The sequence below is a fragment of the Vicugna pacos genome, chromosome 13 (genome assembly GCF_048564905.1).
Source record: "Vicugna pacos chromosome 13, VicPac4, whole genome shotgun sequence".
In the NCBI taxonomy this organism is placed as follows: domain Eukaryota; kingdom Metazoa; phylum Chordata; class Mammalia; order Artiodactyla; family Camelidae; genus Vicugna; species Vicugna pacos.
The window spans coordinates 42,416,442-42,431,825 of NC_132999.1; the positions used below are offsets into that span (position 1 = coordinate 42,416,442).

General features: G+C 38.0%; 1 protein-coding gene and 1 pseudogene across 7 annotated transcripts in view; both read left to right on the forward strand.

Moving 5' to 3' along the window:
* KIAA0319L (KIAA0319 like) overlaps positions 1 to 15,384 on the forward strand; it is a 90,763-nt gene that overhangs the window by 26,447 nt on the left and 48,932 nt on the right. For all 7 annotated transcript variants that reach the window (XM_072974814.1, XM_072974812.1, XM_015246482.3 and 4 more), the window contains exon 3: positions 2,171 to 2,694. In XM_072974814.1, coding sequence (XP_072830915.1) covers positions 2,171 to 2,694 — 524 coding nt within the window. The remainder of the gene's footprint in view (positions 1 to 2,170; positions 2,695 to 15,384) is intronic.
* Positions 3,960 to 4,453, forward strand: LOC140700938 (ubiquitin-conjugating enzyme E2 W pseudogene; annotated as a pseudogene).

The window sequence follows — 15,384 nt, forward strand, 5'->3', positions numbered from 1 at the left end:
GAACCCAGGACTTTGTGCATACTAAGCATGTGCTCTACCACTTGAGCTATACCCTCCCCCTCCTTTTCGAAAAGAAGCATTTAAAGCTATAAATGTCCCTCTAAACATTGCTTTAACAGCATCCCACAAATTTGAATATGTTGTGTTTTCATTTTCATTCAGTTCAAAATATTTTCTAATCTCTCATGCAGTTTCAACCTACACTTGGCATACATTAGTATTCGGTCAAAGGCTGAAGGGAACCACTATCCAGATGTCTTTCTTAGTGCTGCTTCCTCCTTTTTGGTAGTTTGTTCCAAATTCTAGCTACCACAGTCGCCCTGAACTCTGTTTCCTCAACTTACCAAGACCACCCTGTTCTGCTTGGGTTCTTCCCTGTTCCAGTCTGGAGCTTGCCTGTAAACGGAAAGCCAAGTTTGTCATGGGGTTCAGCCTTGTTTGTTTCCTTCCTCTCTGGGATCACAGTACCAGACTACCTGTTGTTCAGTGTCTAATAACAGTTGTTAGGTATATTTTGACTAGTTCTCTAGTTGCTCATGGTGGGAAAGCAAGTCCTATGGCAATTCCTCCTTCAAGGGCAGAAGTAGAGGTCATGGTACGTTAAAAATAGTAAACAGAGTAGTGGCTTACAGAAAAGTATGTTATTTTCATCTTTGTGGATCTCTTCACTATGACTTTCTGAGAAGAATGTTGGAGAGTTATTATAAAGGTAGCTGACCGTAGTTACTGATGTAACAATTTATTGATTTCAACAAAGTCTGTACACTCAGCTGGTACCAAGATTCCTTCCATTGGTTACTGTGTGGAAGGTAGATGAGGAAACAGAGGGGCATTTCTGTAGCTCTTGGTACCTTCATTTTTTCCCCATGGTTTCTATTTCTTCATCTTTTTTTAAGGATGTTCCATAATCCACAAGCCTGCCGGTTTCCCTTTTATCTCTCAGTTGACTGTGTCCACATTTAGTAATTATTTCCTGGGTGTCAGGTTGGCTTTGACTGATTATCTGGTTGTTGCTTTAGTCAGCCATATGTGTATGTGCAGATATGATTATGTATCTCTTCAGTGGTTTGATTCTACTACATAGTTTCTATGTGTAATTCTAAAATGTATTTTATGTTATACCCCAGGGCTAGGGTAAGGCTATGAAATTTAAGGAGACACTCTCAAGGTTGGGTAAACCAGTCCTGCACTTGCATGACTCTGAGAGTGAGTGCTTCCGTAAAGTTTGTGCCCAAGGCCCCTCTCGCCTCACCCGGGTTCTGGCCCTGTATAACCCTGACCACAGTTGGTTACAAACACCTGTATGACTAAGACCTGGAAATGAACTCTGTATAAAAACTTTAATTTAGAACATGCTTTGACTTTACTTCATCTAAGAAAACAGAACTGAGGTAATATTTCAGAAAAATCAGTGCCATGCCTGAAAAATTCAGCAGCTCAAAAGTTTATACATAAGCAACATTAGCCAGAATTTTGAACCATGTTATCTGTGTTAACCACAGTTGATCACTGTTGTACTTGTGTTCCTTTATTTCTTTATCATCGTGTGGCTTGTCATTAGGAAGTTCATTCTAAAATACCTCTCATGATTAAAATTTTTGGTAAGCTTGACTACTGCTTTGGCTGATGCTGTGATGTGCAAAACCACCTGACTCTGACAAACCATTGATTAGAAAATGGATGAATGTATTACCTGCAAGAGGTCATGAGTACTCAGTTTGTGTTGCTGCCAGTTCAGTGGGGGCAATCTTCCATCTTCTTCAGCTACCTGCCCTTCTGGTCCCATAGTCTTCATACTGTCCCTGAGAAATGCCTTGGAGGTGAGTGCAACGTCATGGGGTGGGACTTTGCCCCTGTCCCTCAGTGCACTTCCTCCAGAAGAGTTCTTTTGTTTTGTTTTTTCTGTTTCATGAGCTGGAGTTCTGTGTAAAAGGTCTACATGGAAGGGGCTCATTGAGAAAGAGAGCCAGCAAGGACTATAGGAGTAGTGCTTCTACAAACTAAAATATCCCGAGCCAAAGAACACTCTTTTGCTTCTTCCGTTCCACTTACTAGAAAGCTTAAAAACGAGTCTTCTAAATAGCCTCCAATGTTAGTATTTAGGATTCTTTACAGAGCTGTAGTCTCTGTTTTTATTTCATCTTAAAATGTTTTCATTCTTTGTTTTTAGATGCCAAGGAGAGCAGGTGCCAGCAGGCGAAGACACAATTTGGAGTTGGCCTGAGATCTGGGGGAGAAAATCACCTCCAGCTTCTTGAAGGAACCCCCTCTCTCCAGTCATGTTGGGCTACCTGCTGCCAGGACACTGCCTGCCATGCCTTTTGGTGGTTAGAAGGGATGTGCATCCAGGCAGACTGCAGCAGGCCCCAGAGCTGCCGGGCTTTTAGGACAGACTCTTCCAATTCCATGCTGGTGTTTTTAAAAAAATTCCAAATTGCAGATGGTTTGGGCTTTCCACTTGACGATGATATTCCACATACTCTGGGGTTAGGTTGGAGCAGGGCATCTTGGAGGAGGCAGAGCCCACCCAGAGCTCCACTCAGATCCACTGTGTCTTCCAGTGACCCGCAGAGCTTACTCAGGAAGCTTTGGAAGAGAGAGAGTCCCAGTGAAAAAGTGGCTACAGTGACACAACCTTCTAAAATGAATGACTCCAAGGAACTAGGCGATCTGAACACCACTGGCTTAGCAGAGGTAAGCATGTTATGAATGAGGAGCATGGAAACTGTTTAATCTGCTTTTCTCTTTGGTGCACATTAGCTCTGAAGCTGGTGCTTGTGGGCAGCGCTCACAGACTGAGTGGTGTATGTATAAAGCTGCTTGGTGTCATCTTAGTGGGTGATGCCCAGATGTTCAAGGGTAATTTGACCTTAGAGATTTTCACTCTGTGCAAGTCTGACTGTTGTTTCAGTAAAAACAGAAAGCTGTTCATTATCTAGTCTAGCTGGTTCTTGGCTACAGGTAAGTGCAGTTGTGTGGGTGTTAGTCTCCATCAACGATTCTGCAGTGTTTTCTGCCAGGTTGCAAAACACTTGATTGATGTGGTTGAAGTCAGGTTCTCCTCCTCCCCCCATCTCTCGCCTTATGAGGTAGTTTCTATTCCGATCTGAAGTAACCATGCCTGGTGCCACAGATTAAGACCTGACCTGCCGGGCTGGGGAGCCGGATGTGGCCCTTAGCCAAGAGGTCTTAGGTGAGTTCTCACCAAGTCTTGTATGCCAAGGGAGATACCACCAGTAGAGTGTGTTCTGCTTATTGTATTTCTTCATTGTTGATCTTCCTGGGCAAATGATTAAAAGGAATGACTCACTCTTTTCTCATTCTCCCTTCATTGCTGTGACCTTTTTTTGTATTTGTTTTGTCCTAGTTGTCTCTGTTAAGTTGAAGCCAGAGTGGGGATGCTACCACTTGCCAGGCACTGTGTGTGCTAATCATTGTACTGTGTCATTTTGTTTAATTTTCATAGCAGTATTTCCAAGTAGGTATTATTAGCCCCATCTTACTAGTGAGGAAACTGAGGCCCAAAGAAATTAAACAATTTGATTATGCAGCTAATGAATAGCAAACCTAGAATTGGAACCCAGATTTAGTATTAAGAAAAAAAACCTTTCAATCCAATAATAGAGATGCAGGGTTAGATTTAATATTCCTGTAAACATTTATGGACACCTGTTATCAATGTTAGGTACTTTCCTAAGCACTAGAGATATAAAGGTAAAAAAGACATGATCTGTGCCCTCAAGGAGTTTATAGTTTAGTGGAGACTCAGACATGAAAATGGTTATTTACAATAGTGTATAATTATTGCATGAGTAGATTTATGTACACAATACGGTAGGAACACAAAAGAAGTGATCCTCTTGAGCAGGCAAGTGATGTGTATGTACAGGGAAGACTTTACAGAGACGTTTAATTTACTCCTTGAAGGATGCATAGGATTTCACTAGGGGGTTAAAGGTAGAAAAAACATTCTGGATCATGGTATCAATGCAGAAACGACTACAGAAAGAACTGTTGGCTTTGCAAAATGACCCACCTCCAAGAATGACTTTAAATGAAAAGAGTGTTCGAAATTCAATTATGCAGTGGATTGTAGTGGAAGGTGCACCAGCTACCTTATATGAAGGGGAAAATTTTCAACTTCTATTTGAGTTTAGTAGTCGATATCCTTTTGATTCTCCTCAGGTCACGTTTACTGGTGAAAATATTCCCATTCATCCTCATGTTTAAGCAATGGTCATATCTGTTTACCCTTCTAACAGAAGACTGGTCCCCGCACTCTTAGTCCAATCAGTTTGTCTTAGCATTATTAGCATGCTTTCCAGCTGCAAAGAAAAGGTCGGACTTTACAGAATTATTCCAGAGATGACCACCAGATAATTCTTTTTATGTTTGAACATGTGACAAGAATCCAAAGAAAACAACATGGTGGTATCATGATGATACTTGTTGATTGCACTGCTATCCTCCTCCTAGCAGAGGAGAGTCCTACTGAGGAAAGGAGTACTTTGATCATTCAGTCTTTGAACTTTAACCTTTGACTGGAAGTGACCTGTAGGCAATGAAGACTACTTCCTTTTTACTGCATTTTTACTTGTATGCATTCTGGACACATGTTGATCCCTGGTTCAGTCCAGGCAACTAACATGCTCTTATTAGTCATACAGTATTAATGCAGGTGTCAGGAAATGTCAAATATAATTCCATTTTTTATTTTTATCTTTTTAAGCTTTTGGAAAAGTTCCAGGTCCTAGTGTATTATGCAATAACAATGACTTCCTTGGCGGTTTTGGAACGTTCATTGCCGGCAATGGACATTGTAATAGGAAAAATTTTCATTAACTCCTGCCACCCAATAATTAATAATGCATGATAGGGCCTATGAAATAAAGTTATTGATTACAGTGGGATTATAAATAAAGTGAGGGATCCAACATTACTTTGAAAATCACCCCAAGTGTTTATATTTGGCTTCTGTGCACTGTGAATCTAAGGTTAACAGCATGAATTAACATGCGTCTTTAAAGGACTGTAATGAAAGATCATTGCGTATTTATTGAATTGTTTGTAGCTGCTGTCAAATTGTTTTGACATGGATGATTTTCAAGTAATATTGGCAGAGAAGTACAGTATGTTATCCCTATGTGAAAATAAATTCATTTGTTAAAAATTCTGTACAGAGACCCAGTATATGCAAAAAAGGCTCTGTCAGTCAGCAAATATTTACTGCACATTTACTATGTGCAAGGTCCTATACTAAGCTAGGCACTAGGAATATTATAGCTTATAAGATAAACATGATTCCTGCCCTAATAGAGCTTGAGTATTAAGCAACGAAAACAGACATGACTTATGATAATTAAGTAATTATAAGCTTGTTGCACGTTATGAGAGGGTAAGTGCAGAGTGCTGTAAGAGCATCTGACAGGACCTAATCGAGACTGAGACTTAGGCTACCTTAACAAGGAAAGTTTAAGCTGAGATTTCAAGTAGAAGCAGGAGTTAGGAAAAGAAACAGGCAAAGAGTAATTCAGGCAAAAGGAATAACAATTTCAAAGTTTGTTAGGTGCCCTAGAGTGTGGCAAGATTAAGAAGTTGAGAGAGACAAACAGTAGGAGAGCTAGTGGTGAATGAAGAGGCTTCAGAGGTGTGCAGAGCCTTGAGGCCTTCTTAAAACATTAGTCTTTATGCTAAGCAGGGAATGAAATGATCAGATATGTTCCTGTGTGGTGAACAGACTGGAAAAGTGCAGGAATGTACAATCAAATAGGAGCCTCTTCAGGCAAGGGAGACATTGCACTAAAGAAGGAGGTTGAAGATATGGAAAAGGGGATAAATGACAAATACTCTTTCAAACTTTAACAATCAGAATCACTTGGAGGCCTTTTTTAAAAAGATTGCTGGGCCCGAGCTCCAAAGTTTCTGATTCAGTAGGTCTCGAATGGGGCTTGAGAATTTGCATTTGTAACAAGTTCCAAGAGTGCTGATGCTGCTGGTCTGGGAACCACACTTTGAGAACTAACTGCCTCATAGGGCAGGTGGGTTAGAATCCAGAGCACAGAGCATAAGATTAGCTACTTCATTATGATAAGAGGGAAGAACTGGGTGGATATAGATGCAACTAAGGTGGATTTTTATGTTCAGTAGAAGGAAATTGTGGTGGTTCTAATCTCATTCTTGCTTTTTTCTGAAGTAGGGTAGATCACTTACTGGAAATAGAAGCAAAGGTAGATGGAGTGGGGATAGGTGGATAGTAGGCAGGATAATGAGAGGTTTGGAGAGAGTGGTAAAGGTCTGGCATGGCCATTGTGAAGGGTAGGAAATGGCAAAGTAGGTAAGAAAACAGAAAGATTGTTGGGTAGCACTGAAGATGGAGATCATAAATTTATGAGTGGCACTGATCCTTACAGTTGTGTGATTCTCCTCAGTAGCTCTCAGCAACCCTGTCAGGGAAAGCGTGATGGTTTGATTCATCCAAGATTAGAACTTTGCCAATTTTATATAGGAGGAAATTGGGACGTGGAAACTGAGGTTGTTTTCAAGAGAGTGGATGAAAGAGAGAGTATAAAAAGAAAGGAAAAGAGGCAGAGTTACAAAAGGCTGACAGAGATGCAATAGAGGCGTTTGGCATTCAGGGGTTTCGATGATAGGAAGCAGATATAGGGGCACAGGTAAATGTGAGTCCTAGAAGGACAAGAGGTAGTCATCTGAGTATGGGATATTTGAATTTAAGATTTTGGAGGTGGAGAAGTTCTGGGGATTACAGGATCTAGGATGTGGCTATGAAGATGGTTGCTGGGGTAGAGCAGAGAAGAAATTTATTGATGATAAGGAGCTCAGAGAACATGTTAAATGAGTGTACATATTGAGATAGACTTTAGTAAGGATGATGATAATGATGCTGGCAGCAATAGCTAATGTTTACTGAGTACTTAGTGTGTGTCAGGTACCATTCTGAATCCTTTACATGAATTAACCCTTTTAATCTATTCAACAAATCCTATGAATTACTATTACCATCTCTATAAATGAGGAAATGCAGAGGAAAGGTTGAGGAACGTAGCCAAGGGAACATATCTATCATATGGTAGTACCAAGACTTGAACCCAGGCGGTTTGATTCTACCCAGAGTCTGTCCTCTTAAATTCTTATTCTTGAGGCAAGGACTTGCAGTGAAGAGGAATTTTGAGAGCCAGATGTCAAAGCCGTCAGTAAAGTAGGAGGAGTAATGAGTAAGTCGGGAGGTGACAGCTATGATTAGAGTTGAAGTATAGTGCAGCAAGATAGCAAAGGAGAAGAGATTTTTACAAAGAAGATAGAAGAGTAATAATTTGCGAAGGGCATTGAAAGGGGAGCAAATAAGATACCTCCTTTAATCTTGAAGTGTAGGAGAATAAGTAGCCATCATATTGCAGAGATATGTGGGAAATAGTATCCTCAGGGGAGTGCAGGTGTACAGTTAAGAATTGGTGGTCAGGGACTACTTTATGCACATGTGACCTGTTCAGTTGTGTGTGTCCCCACACTTAGAAAGGCTCTTTTCTTGATTTAGTGCTCTGCTGTCATTGTCTTGAAATTCTTAATTTTTGAGCAAGGGACGCCACCTTTTCATTTTGTACCAGATCCTGAAAACTCTGTAGCCTTGTCCTGTGGGAAGTATAGGGACCAAAATGTGAAATGACTGAGCATATAGGTGACTTTCCTATCATGGAATAGAAATTGCAGATAATTCAATAGAATTTTGGGAAGAAGGAAAAGGAGGTTGGATTTTAAGGGAGAGGAAGTATAGATCATTGTGGGGATAACAGTTGTGGTGTGGTAAATGTTTAACAACTGTGTTTTCCCCCAGAAAACAAAATCAAGCCCTGACTTTCATACTTTGCCAATTTTCATGATGTAAATACTACCAACATGACCGGTTTCAAGCTACCAGCATGAAGTCACTGAACACAGAGTTGGCAGATATGGGCACAGTCAGCTCATATGAGCTGGCTTTAGCACATTGCAGGATAATTATGATCAATACAACTAGACTAATAAAATTAGAACTATGGTAGATTTAGGCCTGACAGTCTTCTGTAAGATGGTGAAAACTCAAGCTTAGGACTTACTGAATTCAGGTGTATGCTGGAGGGAAGATCCTAAAGTTATGTTGACTGGGAAGTTCTTTGTTGTTCAACAGTCGTGCGCAGTGGCAATAAATAGCTGCTAGTGAACAGGATGTCAGGCTTTATAGCCTAACGTGGAGAGTGAGTGGACATGCCCGGGAGGAATACTGAACTTGAACTATGAGCCCTAAGAGTGGGAGTGGGCCTTTGCGCAGCATTACACAGAGGCATCATATAGTTTGATATCACATGTTGGGAACTGCAAGCATTGCTGAAAAATGGGGCAAAGCGGAGTCTTCAGATCCAGACAAGTTACCTTTGACCTTATATGCCATGCTTAGGAGCTTGATTCTTATCCTGAAGGTCATGGATAGCTTTGGGAGGGTAGTAGGATCATTTTCTACATTCAGAATAGTTAATTGCTGGGCATTTCTTTTAGGAGAGGACTTGGAGTTCAAACTTCTGCTTAATATACTAGAGAAAGTAAGAGAAATGTAATCATTGTAGTCTCCTTCTAAGTAGGGATGACTGACTAGCATCACTACTTTTTAGTTTGTACTGTTTTCACTAAGGTAGGTCAAGCAATCTGCATCCAAAGTAGGAAGAAATTATATCATAAATTGCTCATCTTGCCTGAAATACCTGCAGAGCTGCAAAGGCATAGGCTTGTCAGTAGCATTTTTCATTCTTTTAGAAACATTCACATATTGCATCCAGGAGTAGGTATTGTGGACCTTTTGCAATTCCAGAAGTAGGAAGTAATGTCACCAATTTATTCCCCTTTCTCAGCTTAGAGAAGGAGAAGCTTGCACTGTTTGGTTTAAATACTGCATCCTTTCTATGCTGTGAACCTTTGAATTGTTGGCAGGAGGAGCGTGAAGTTTTGTTAATTGGGTACTGGAACGTTTGCAGTACAAGCAGTTCATCCACTGGCAATTAATGCTGCCAGTCCTGCTTTGTGAAAGAAGGAGTGTTCTCTTTGAGTCCGGAGAATGAAGGTCCAATTAGGTATCCCCACATGTAACGTTTGACTTTAGGAAGGTTGAGGTGCTCCTTTCTCTACCAGCAGCATTTCCCTGTTTCCAGTCAGTATTATAGCATTTTGACCCCTACAAGCCAGTGGATTTCTATGGAACAGATGACTGAGAAGGATAAACCAGCCAAGTCCTTGGACACCTCTCTGCTGCTTTTATCACCAAGGAAAATTCTTATGGGGACTTTACGTAAGGCTGGAGCTTACCTCTTATCAGAAGATAGAGGCGTGGGGTGTGGGCAACGGCAGGGAAGAGCCTTGCATAACCAAGGACAGAAACCCGAGCAGTTCTTTTCCCCTTCATCCATATTTTTGTTTAGTTTTGGTTGTTTTTCAGGGTTTTTTGCTTGGTTGCTTTCTTTTGACTTTTGTTTTTATATCTTTTCTTTAATCTTTTAGGCTTGTGAAATTTTCGCCAAGGGTTCATTTATTCTTATGGCTATTATTTCCTGATAAATTTGGACTCTCTCAAAGACCTAGTTTTCTTCAGATTCTCAATCTCAGTTATCTGAGCAGCAGGCACCCCAAATTTTTTAGCCCCAGGCCCCATTACAGCCCTCTGGCCTGGACAGTTTATGTGGCTTTCTCACCCCTCAGTGACCTAGGCCCTTCCAGGAGTGTCTGTCTGCATATATTCATTAAGTGCTCCCTCAAACCCCCCTCCCTCTCTCCCCTCCAAGCCCCCACCATTATAATCTTACTTGAGTGGATTACTGCATTGAGAAAAATTGGGCTGCCTGTTTCTTTGTTGTGTGTGGGTATGCAAAAATCCCTACTGTTGTACTTTTCCTTTTTGAAAAGTATTAGTGCCTAAACCATAATGCCTTTTCCTTATTTTTTTTTCACCATAACTGCTTGTAACTTCTCTAATCTCAATATTCTGGTTCTTTTATTTGATTATCTGACTTTTACTGTGTGAAATGAATTTGAAAATGTGTTTGTTGACTACTTGGTAAATTAACTTAAGAAACAAGAGATGAAGAGGGTTTTGGTATGGATCCATTAACAGATCCTTGCTAATTCGAAGAACTTGAGCCATGGGAAAAAAGTCTCAAAACCAGCCATATCTTAGTTAACACTCTTGCCACCCCAACCCCCTTTTTCATGGGTGGAACTAGTTTTTTAAGAAGTCTTTTTCTTCGTAAGACTTAATTTTATAACTAACTACTACAAGATAAACCCTGTTCCAGCTTCAATTTTGTTGCTGAGAATTGGGTTGGGATGTGCCATTCAACCCCACTGGCTTTGGTACTGCAGGAAGATACTGTCTTTCCTCTGGTAGGATTTTTGTTAGTGCCAATGGTAGTTTTTGTTTTATTTTAATCAAAAAACAAAATGTGTTGAAAGCTGAATTTTTGTGAATTGTTCTTTAATATTAAGTAGACACCAGGGTAGCATGTGTGTTACTAAGGAGGGCTCCTACCTAAACTGTGATAATACTACCTGGATAAGTGTGAATATCCTGTGTGTGCCCTGTAGGCTTCTACTCAGAACAGAGTAGCTCATGATGAAGGATACCTTTTGTCATCTTGAATTATGGTATTAATCACTGGGGCTGGCTTGCCATATTTGGAGAGAGTAGCTCCAGAGTGGAGGTGAGGAGGAAGGAAGGAGGAGGAAGAGGGAGTGGGAGGGAAAGAGAAATGGTGAGATGGAGAAAAAGAATGTGAATAGAAACCTTTCATCATTTTGAATAAAGCTTCTTTGAAAAAGAAACAGGTGTATGCAATTGGGGCATGGTTATGTGACTTATGGTTTGTTCAGAATTGAGTTAGTTTTATGATTTCTGTCAAGTGCCAGAAAAAAATTGCCCAAGAAAATTCCACCCAAGTCCCTCTGATTATATATCATCCCCTAAAAATTTTCATTATTACTTCATAGTTTCTAAAGTAAAATAATTTGCTCCATATCTCCTTTTCCTATTTCTTTAAAAAAATCATCATCATCATAATAATACATAATAATAAACCGTTTCTTTGAAAATAAAAATCTGCTTGCCTTACTTAAAAATATTTCTGTGCTTCTACTTCTGGGATTCTGTTCTAAAGCAGTAATTCCTGAATAAAGAGCGAGCTTCACACACAATGGTGAGATGATATTTATTTAATAAAAAAGTGGAAGGAGCCTATCTAATAAGGGGGAAAGTGAAATTGTGCAGCCATCAAAACATTTTTGGTTGCATGAATGGCTCTTCTACTTTCCATTCCAGCCACACTGAATGGAATATTTGCCTTTCTGTGAACACCATACTTTTTAAAAAACAGCTTTATTGACATAATTGACATATCATAAACTGTACATGTTAAAGTATACAATTTGATGATTTTTGACATATGTATATACCCATAAAACCATCACCACAAAAAAGATAATGAACATATCTATTACCCCCAAAGTTTCCTCCTGTCACTTTGTAATCTGTCTTTCCCTCTCCCTCCCTTATCAGGCAACCACTGATCTGCCTTAGATTATTATAGATTTTCTAGAATTTTTAAATAAACAGAATCATACATTACATACTCTTTATTTAAAAAAAACTTTATTGAGGTATAATTTACATACCATGAAGCTCATTCCTTTTAAGTGTGAATGTATAGGGCGTATATCATCATCGCAACAGTCAATTGACATTTCTACAACCCCCAAAACTTCCCTTATGCTTATTTGCCCAAAAGTTCCTTTGTACTATACCCTCTTTCGCTCCTAACCCCAGGGATCCACTAATCTGCTGTCTGTATAAATTTACCTTTTCTGGACTTTTCATATAAATGCAAGAATGCAACATGTAGTCTTTTGCGTCTGACTTCTATCACTCAGCATTACGATGTTCATCCTTGTTGTAGTATCTGTCAGTAGTTGGTTGCTTTTAATTGCTGAGTAGTATTCCATGGTATGGACATGTCATAATTAGTTTATCCATTCACCTGTTGATGGGCAGTTGGGTTGTTTCCAGATTTTGGCTATAGATAAAGCTGCTAGGAACGTCTGTGTTGTCTTAGTATGGACATATGTTTAAATTTCTCTTGGGCGAATACCTGGGAGTGGATTAGCTGGGTCATATCATAGGTCTATATTTAATATTTTAAGAAACTGCTGAACTGTTTTCTAAACAGTTGTACCATTTTATATTCCCATTAATAATGTATGAGACTTTCAGTTTCTCTACATTCTCACCAACACTTTGGTATGGTGAGTCTTTTTCATTTTAGACATTGTAATAGGTATGTAATAGTATGTCATTATGGTTTTGACTTGCATTTCCCTAATTACTAATGATGTTGAACATCTTTTCATGTACTGTACTTAATTGCTCTCCATATGTTTCTGGTAAAGTGTTCATATTTTCCCCCATTTAAAAAATTGGATTGTTTTCATTCATATATATATTCACTGTGTGTAAGTCATTTATCAGATATGTGATTTGCAGATATTCTCTCAGCCTGTGGCTTGCTTTTCATTCTCTTAGCAGTGCCTTTTGAAGAACAGATACTAGTTTTGTTGATGTCCAGTATATCAGATTTTTTTTTTAATGAATTATGCTTTTCGTGTTGTATCTAAGAAAGATTTCTCCTAAGCTTTCTTCTAAAAGTTTTATAGTTTTAGGTTTTAAATATAAGTCTAGAATTTTCTGGGGGGTACATGATGAGAGCTATGGATGGAAGGGTTTTGTTTTTTGGCATATGAATATCCAGTTGTTCTACCACCATATTTTTTTCCATTCTTTCTCCACTGAATTGCTTTTCACCTAATTGAAAATCAGTTAACCATATGTTTATGAGTCTATTTCTGGATACTATTTGGTTCTACTGATTTATTTGTCTATATTGACATCAACATCACATTGTCTTGCTATAACTTTGTAATAAATCTTTAAATCAGGTAATGTGAATCTTACAACTTTGTTCTTTGTTGTCAAAATTGTTTTGGTTCTTCTAAGTCCTTTATATTTCTGTATAAATTTGAGAATCATCTTGTCAATTTCTTTTTAAAAAGCCTTTGGGATTTTGATTGGGGTTATGTTAAGGCCATAGATCAATCTGGGGAGAATTCATTGCCTAATTGTAATAGCCTACTGTCTGCTGATCCATGAACACAGTTTATCTTTCCATTTGTTTGTCATCTTTAACTTCTCTCAGCAGTGAATGTGTTGTAGTTTTCAGAGTACAGATCTTGTACATCTTATGTCAGAATTACCCCTAAGTATTTCATATTTTTAATACTATTATAATTGGTATTTTAAAAAATTCAATTTTTCTTTGTTGCTAGTGTATAGATATACAGTTGCTTTTTGTATGTTGATCTTGTGTCCTGAAACCTTGTTAAACTCACTTATTTATTCTGGTATATTTTTTGGTAGATGCCATAGGATTTTCTTTCTGTAATCATGTTGCCTGTGAATGAAGACCATTTTACTTCTTTTCCAATATGGATGCCTTATTTCTTTTTCTTGCCTTATTGTGCCAGATAGAACTTCTAATACAATGTTGAGTAGAAGTGATTAAAGTATGTATCATTGTCATGTTCTTTATCTTAGGGGAAGTCATTCAGTTTTTCACCATTAAGTGTGATGTTAGCTTTAGATTTTTTAAAGATGTCATTTATAGGTGAAGGAAGTTCCTTTCTATTCCTAGTTTGACATGAATTTGTATCAGGAATAAATGTTGGATTTTTGTCAAATGCTCTTTCTATATCTGTTGAGATGATCATATGGTTTTTTGTTTTTTAGTGTGTTAATATGGTAAATAGCTTGATTGATTTTTAATGTTAAACTAATCTTGCATTTCTGGGATAAACCCCACTTAGTCATGATATGTTATCTTTTTTATATATTGTTATATTTGATTAAAATTCTATGAATTTTTGCGTATGTGTTCATGAAGTATATTAGCCTGTAGTTTTATTTTCCTGTAATATCTTTGTCTGGTTTTAAAATAAAAGTAATGCTGGCCTTAAGAATGAGTTGAGAAATTTTCAATCTCCTTTAATTTTCTGGAAGAGTTTGTATAGAATTAGTACTGTTTATTCCTTAAATATTCAATATAATTTCCCAGTGAAGCCATTTGGGCCTAGAGTTCTTTGTAGGAAAACTTTGAACTACAACTTCAATTTGTATAATAGATATATAACTATTTAGGTTTTATTTATGATAGCTCTTCTTGCATGAGCTTTGGCAGATTGTGTTTTTCAAGGAATTAGTGAATTTTATCCCAGTAGTCAAATTTATTGGCATAAAGTTGTTCATAAAATTCCCTTATTGCCCTTTAATTTCTATAGAACCTGTAGTGATATTACTTTCTTATTCCTGACATTGGTAGTTTGTGTTTTCTCTTTCTTGCTCCCTCCCTCTCTCTTCCTTCTTTCCTTCTCCCTCTTCCCGATCAGACTTAATAGATTTTCTCAAAGACAGTCTTTGGTTTTCATTCCTTTTTCTCTATTGCTTATCTATTTTATTGATTTCTGTTCAAATTTTTATTATTTCATTTATTCTGTTTAATTTGGATTTCATTTGCTCTTCTTCTCGTTTCACAGGTGTAATCTGAGGTCATTGATTAGAGTCTTCCTTTTTTTCCAACATGGATGTTTAGTGATATAAATTTCCCTTTAAGTACTGCTTTAGATACATCCTACAGATTTTGGTATTTCATGTTTATAGTTTCATTCAGATCAAAATACTTTTAAATTTCCCTTTTGACTACTCCTTGGATTTTGGGGTTATTTAGAAGTATGTCATGTAGTTTCCAAACATTTGTGGGGAATTTTCCAGGTATTATTGTATTACTGACTGATAATTTAATGCCATTGTAGACAGTGAACATTGTATGTCTTGAATCCTTTAAATTTATTGACATTTGTTTTCATGGCTGAGAATACAGTCTATCCTGGTAAATGTTCCAAGTGCACTCAGAAAGAATATGTATCCTGCTGTCGTTGTTGGGCAAGTGTTACATAAATGTCAGTTAGGTCAGATTGGTTAGTATTGTTCAGATCTTCTATATCCTTATTTTCTATTAAGTTCTGTCAGTTATATAACTGATGAAGATGAGACCATGATCTCTCATAGAGAGATGATGAAACATTACATTCTATTTGTAGGTATATCTGTTTCTCCTTACTATTAAATTAGCTTTTGCATCATGTACTTTGAAACTTTATTATTTGATGTGTAAATGTTCAGGATTGTTGTATCTTCTTGATGAACTGATCTCTATAGCATGATAAAATTTACCCTCTTTATCTCAGGTA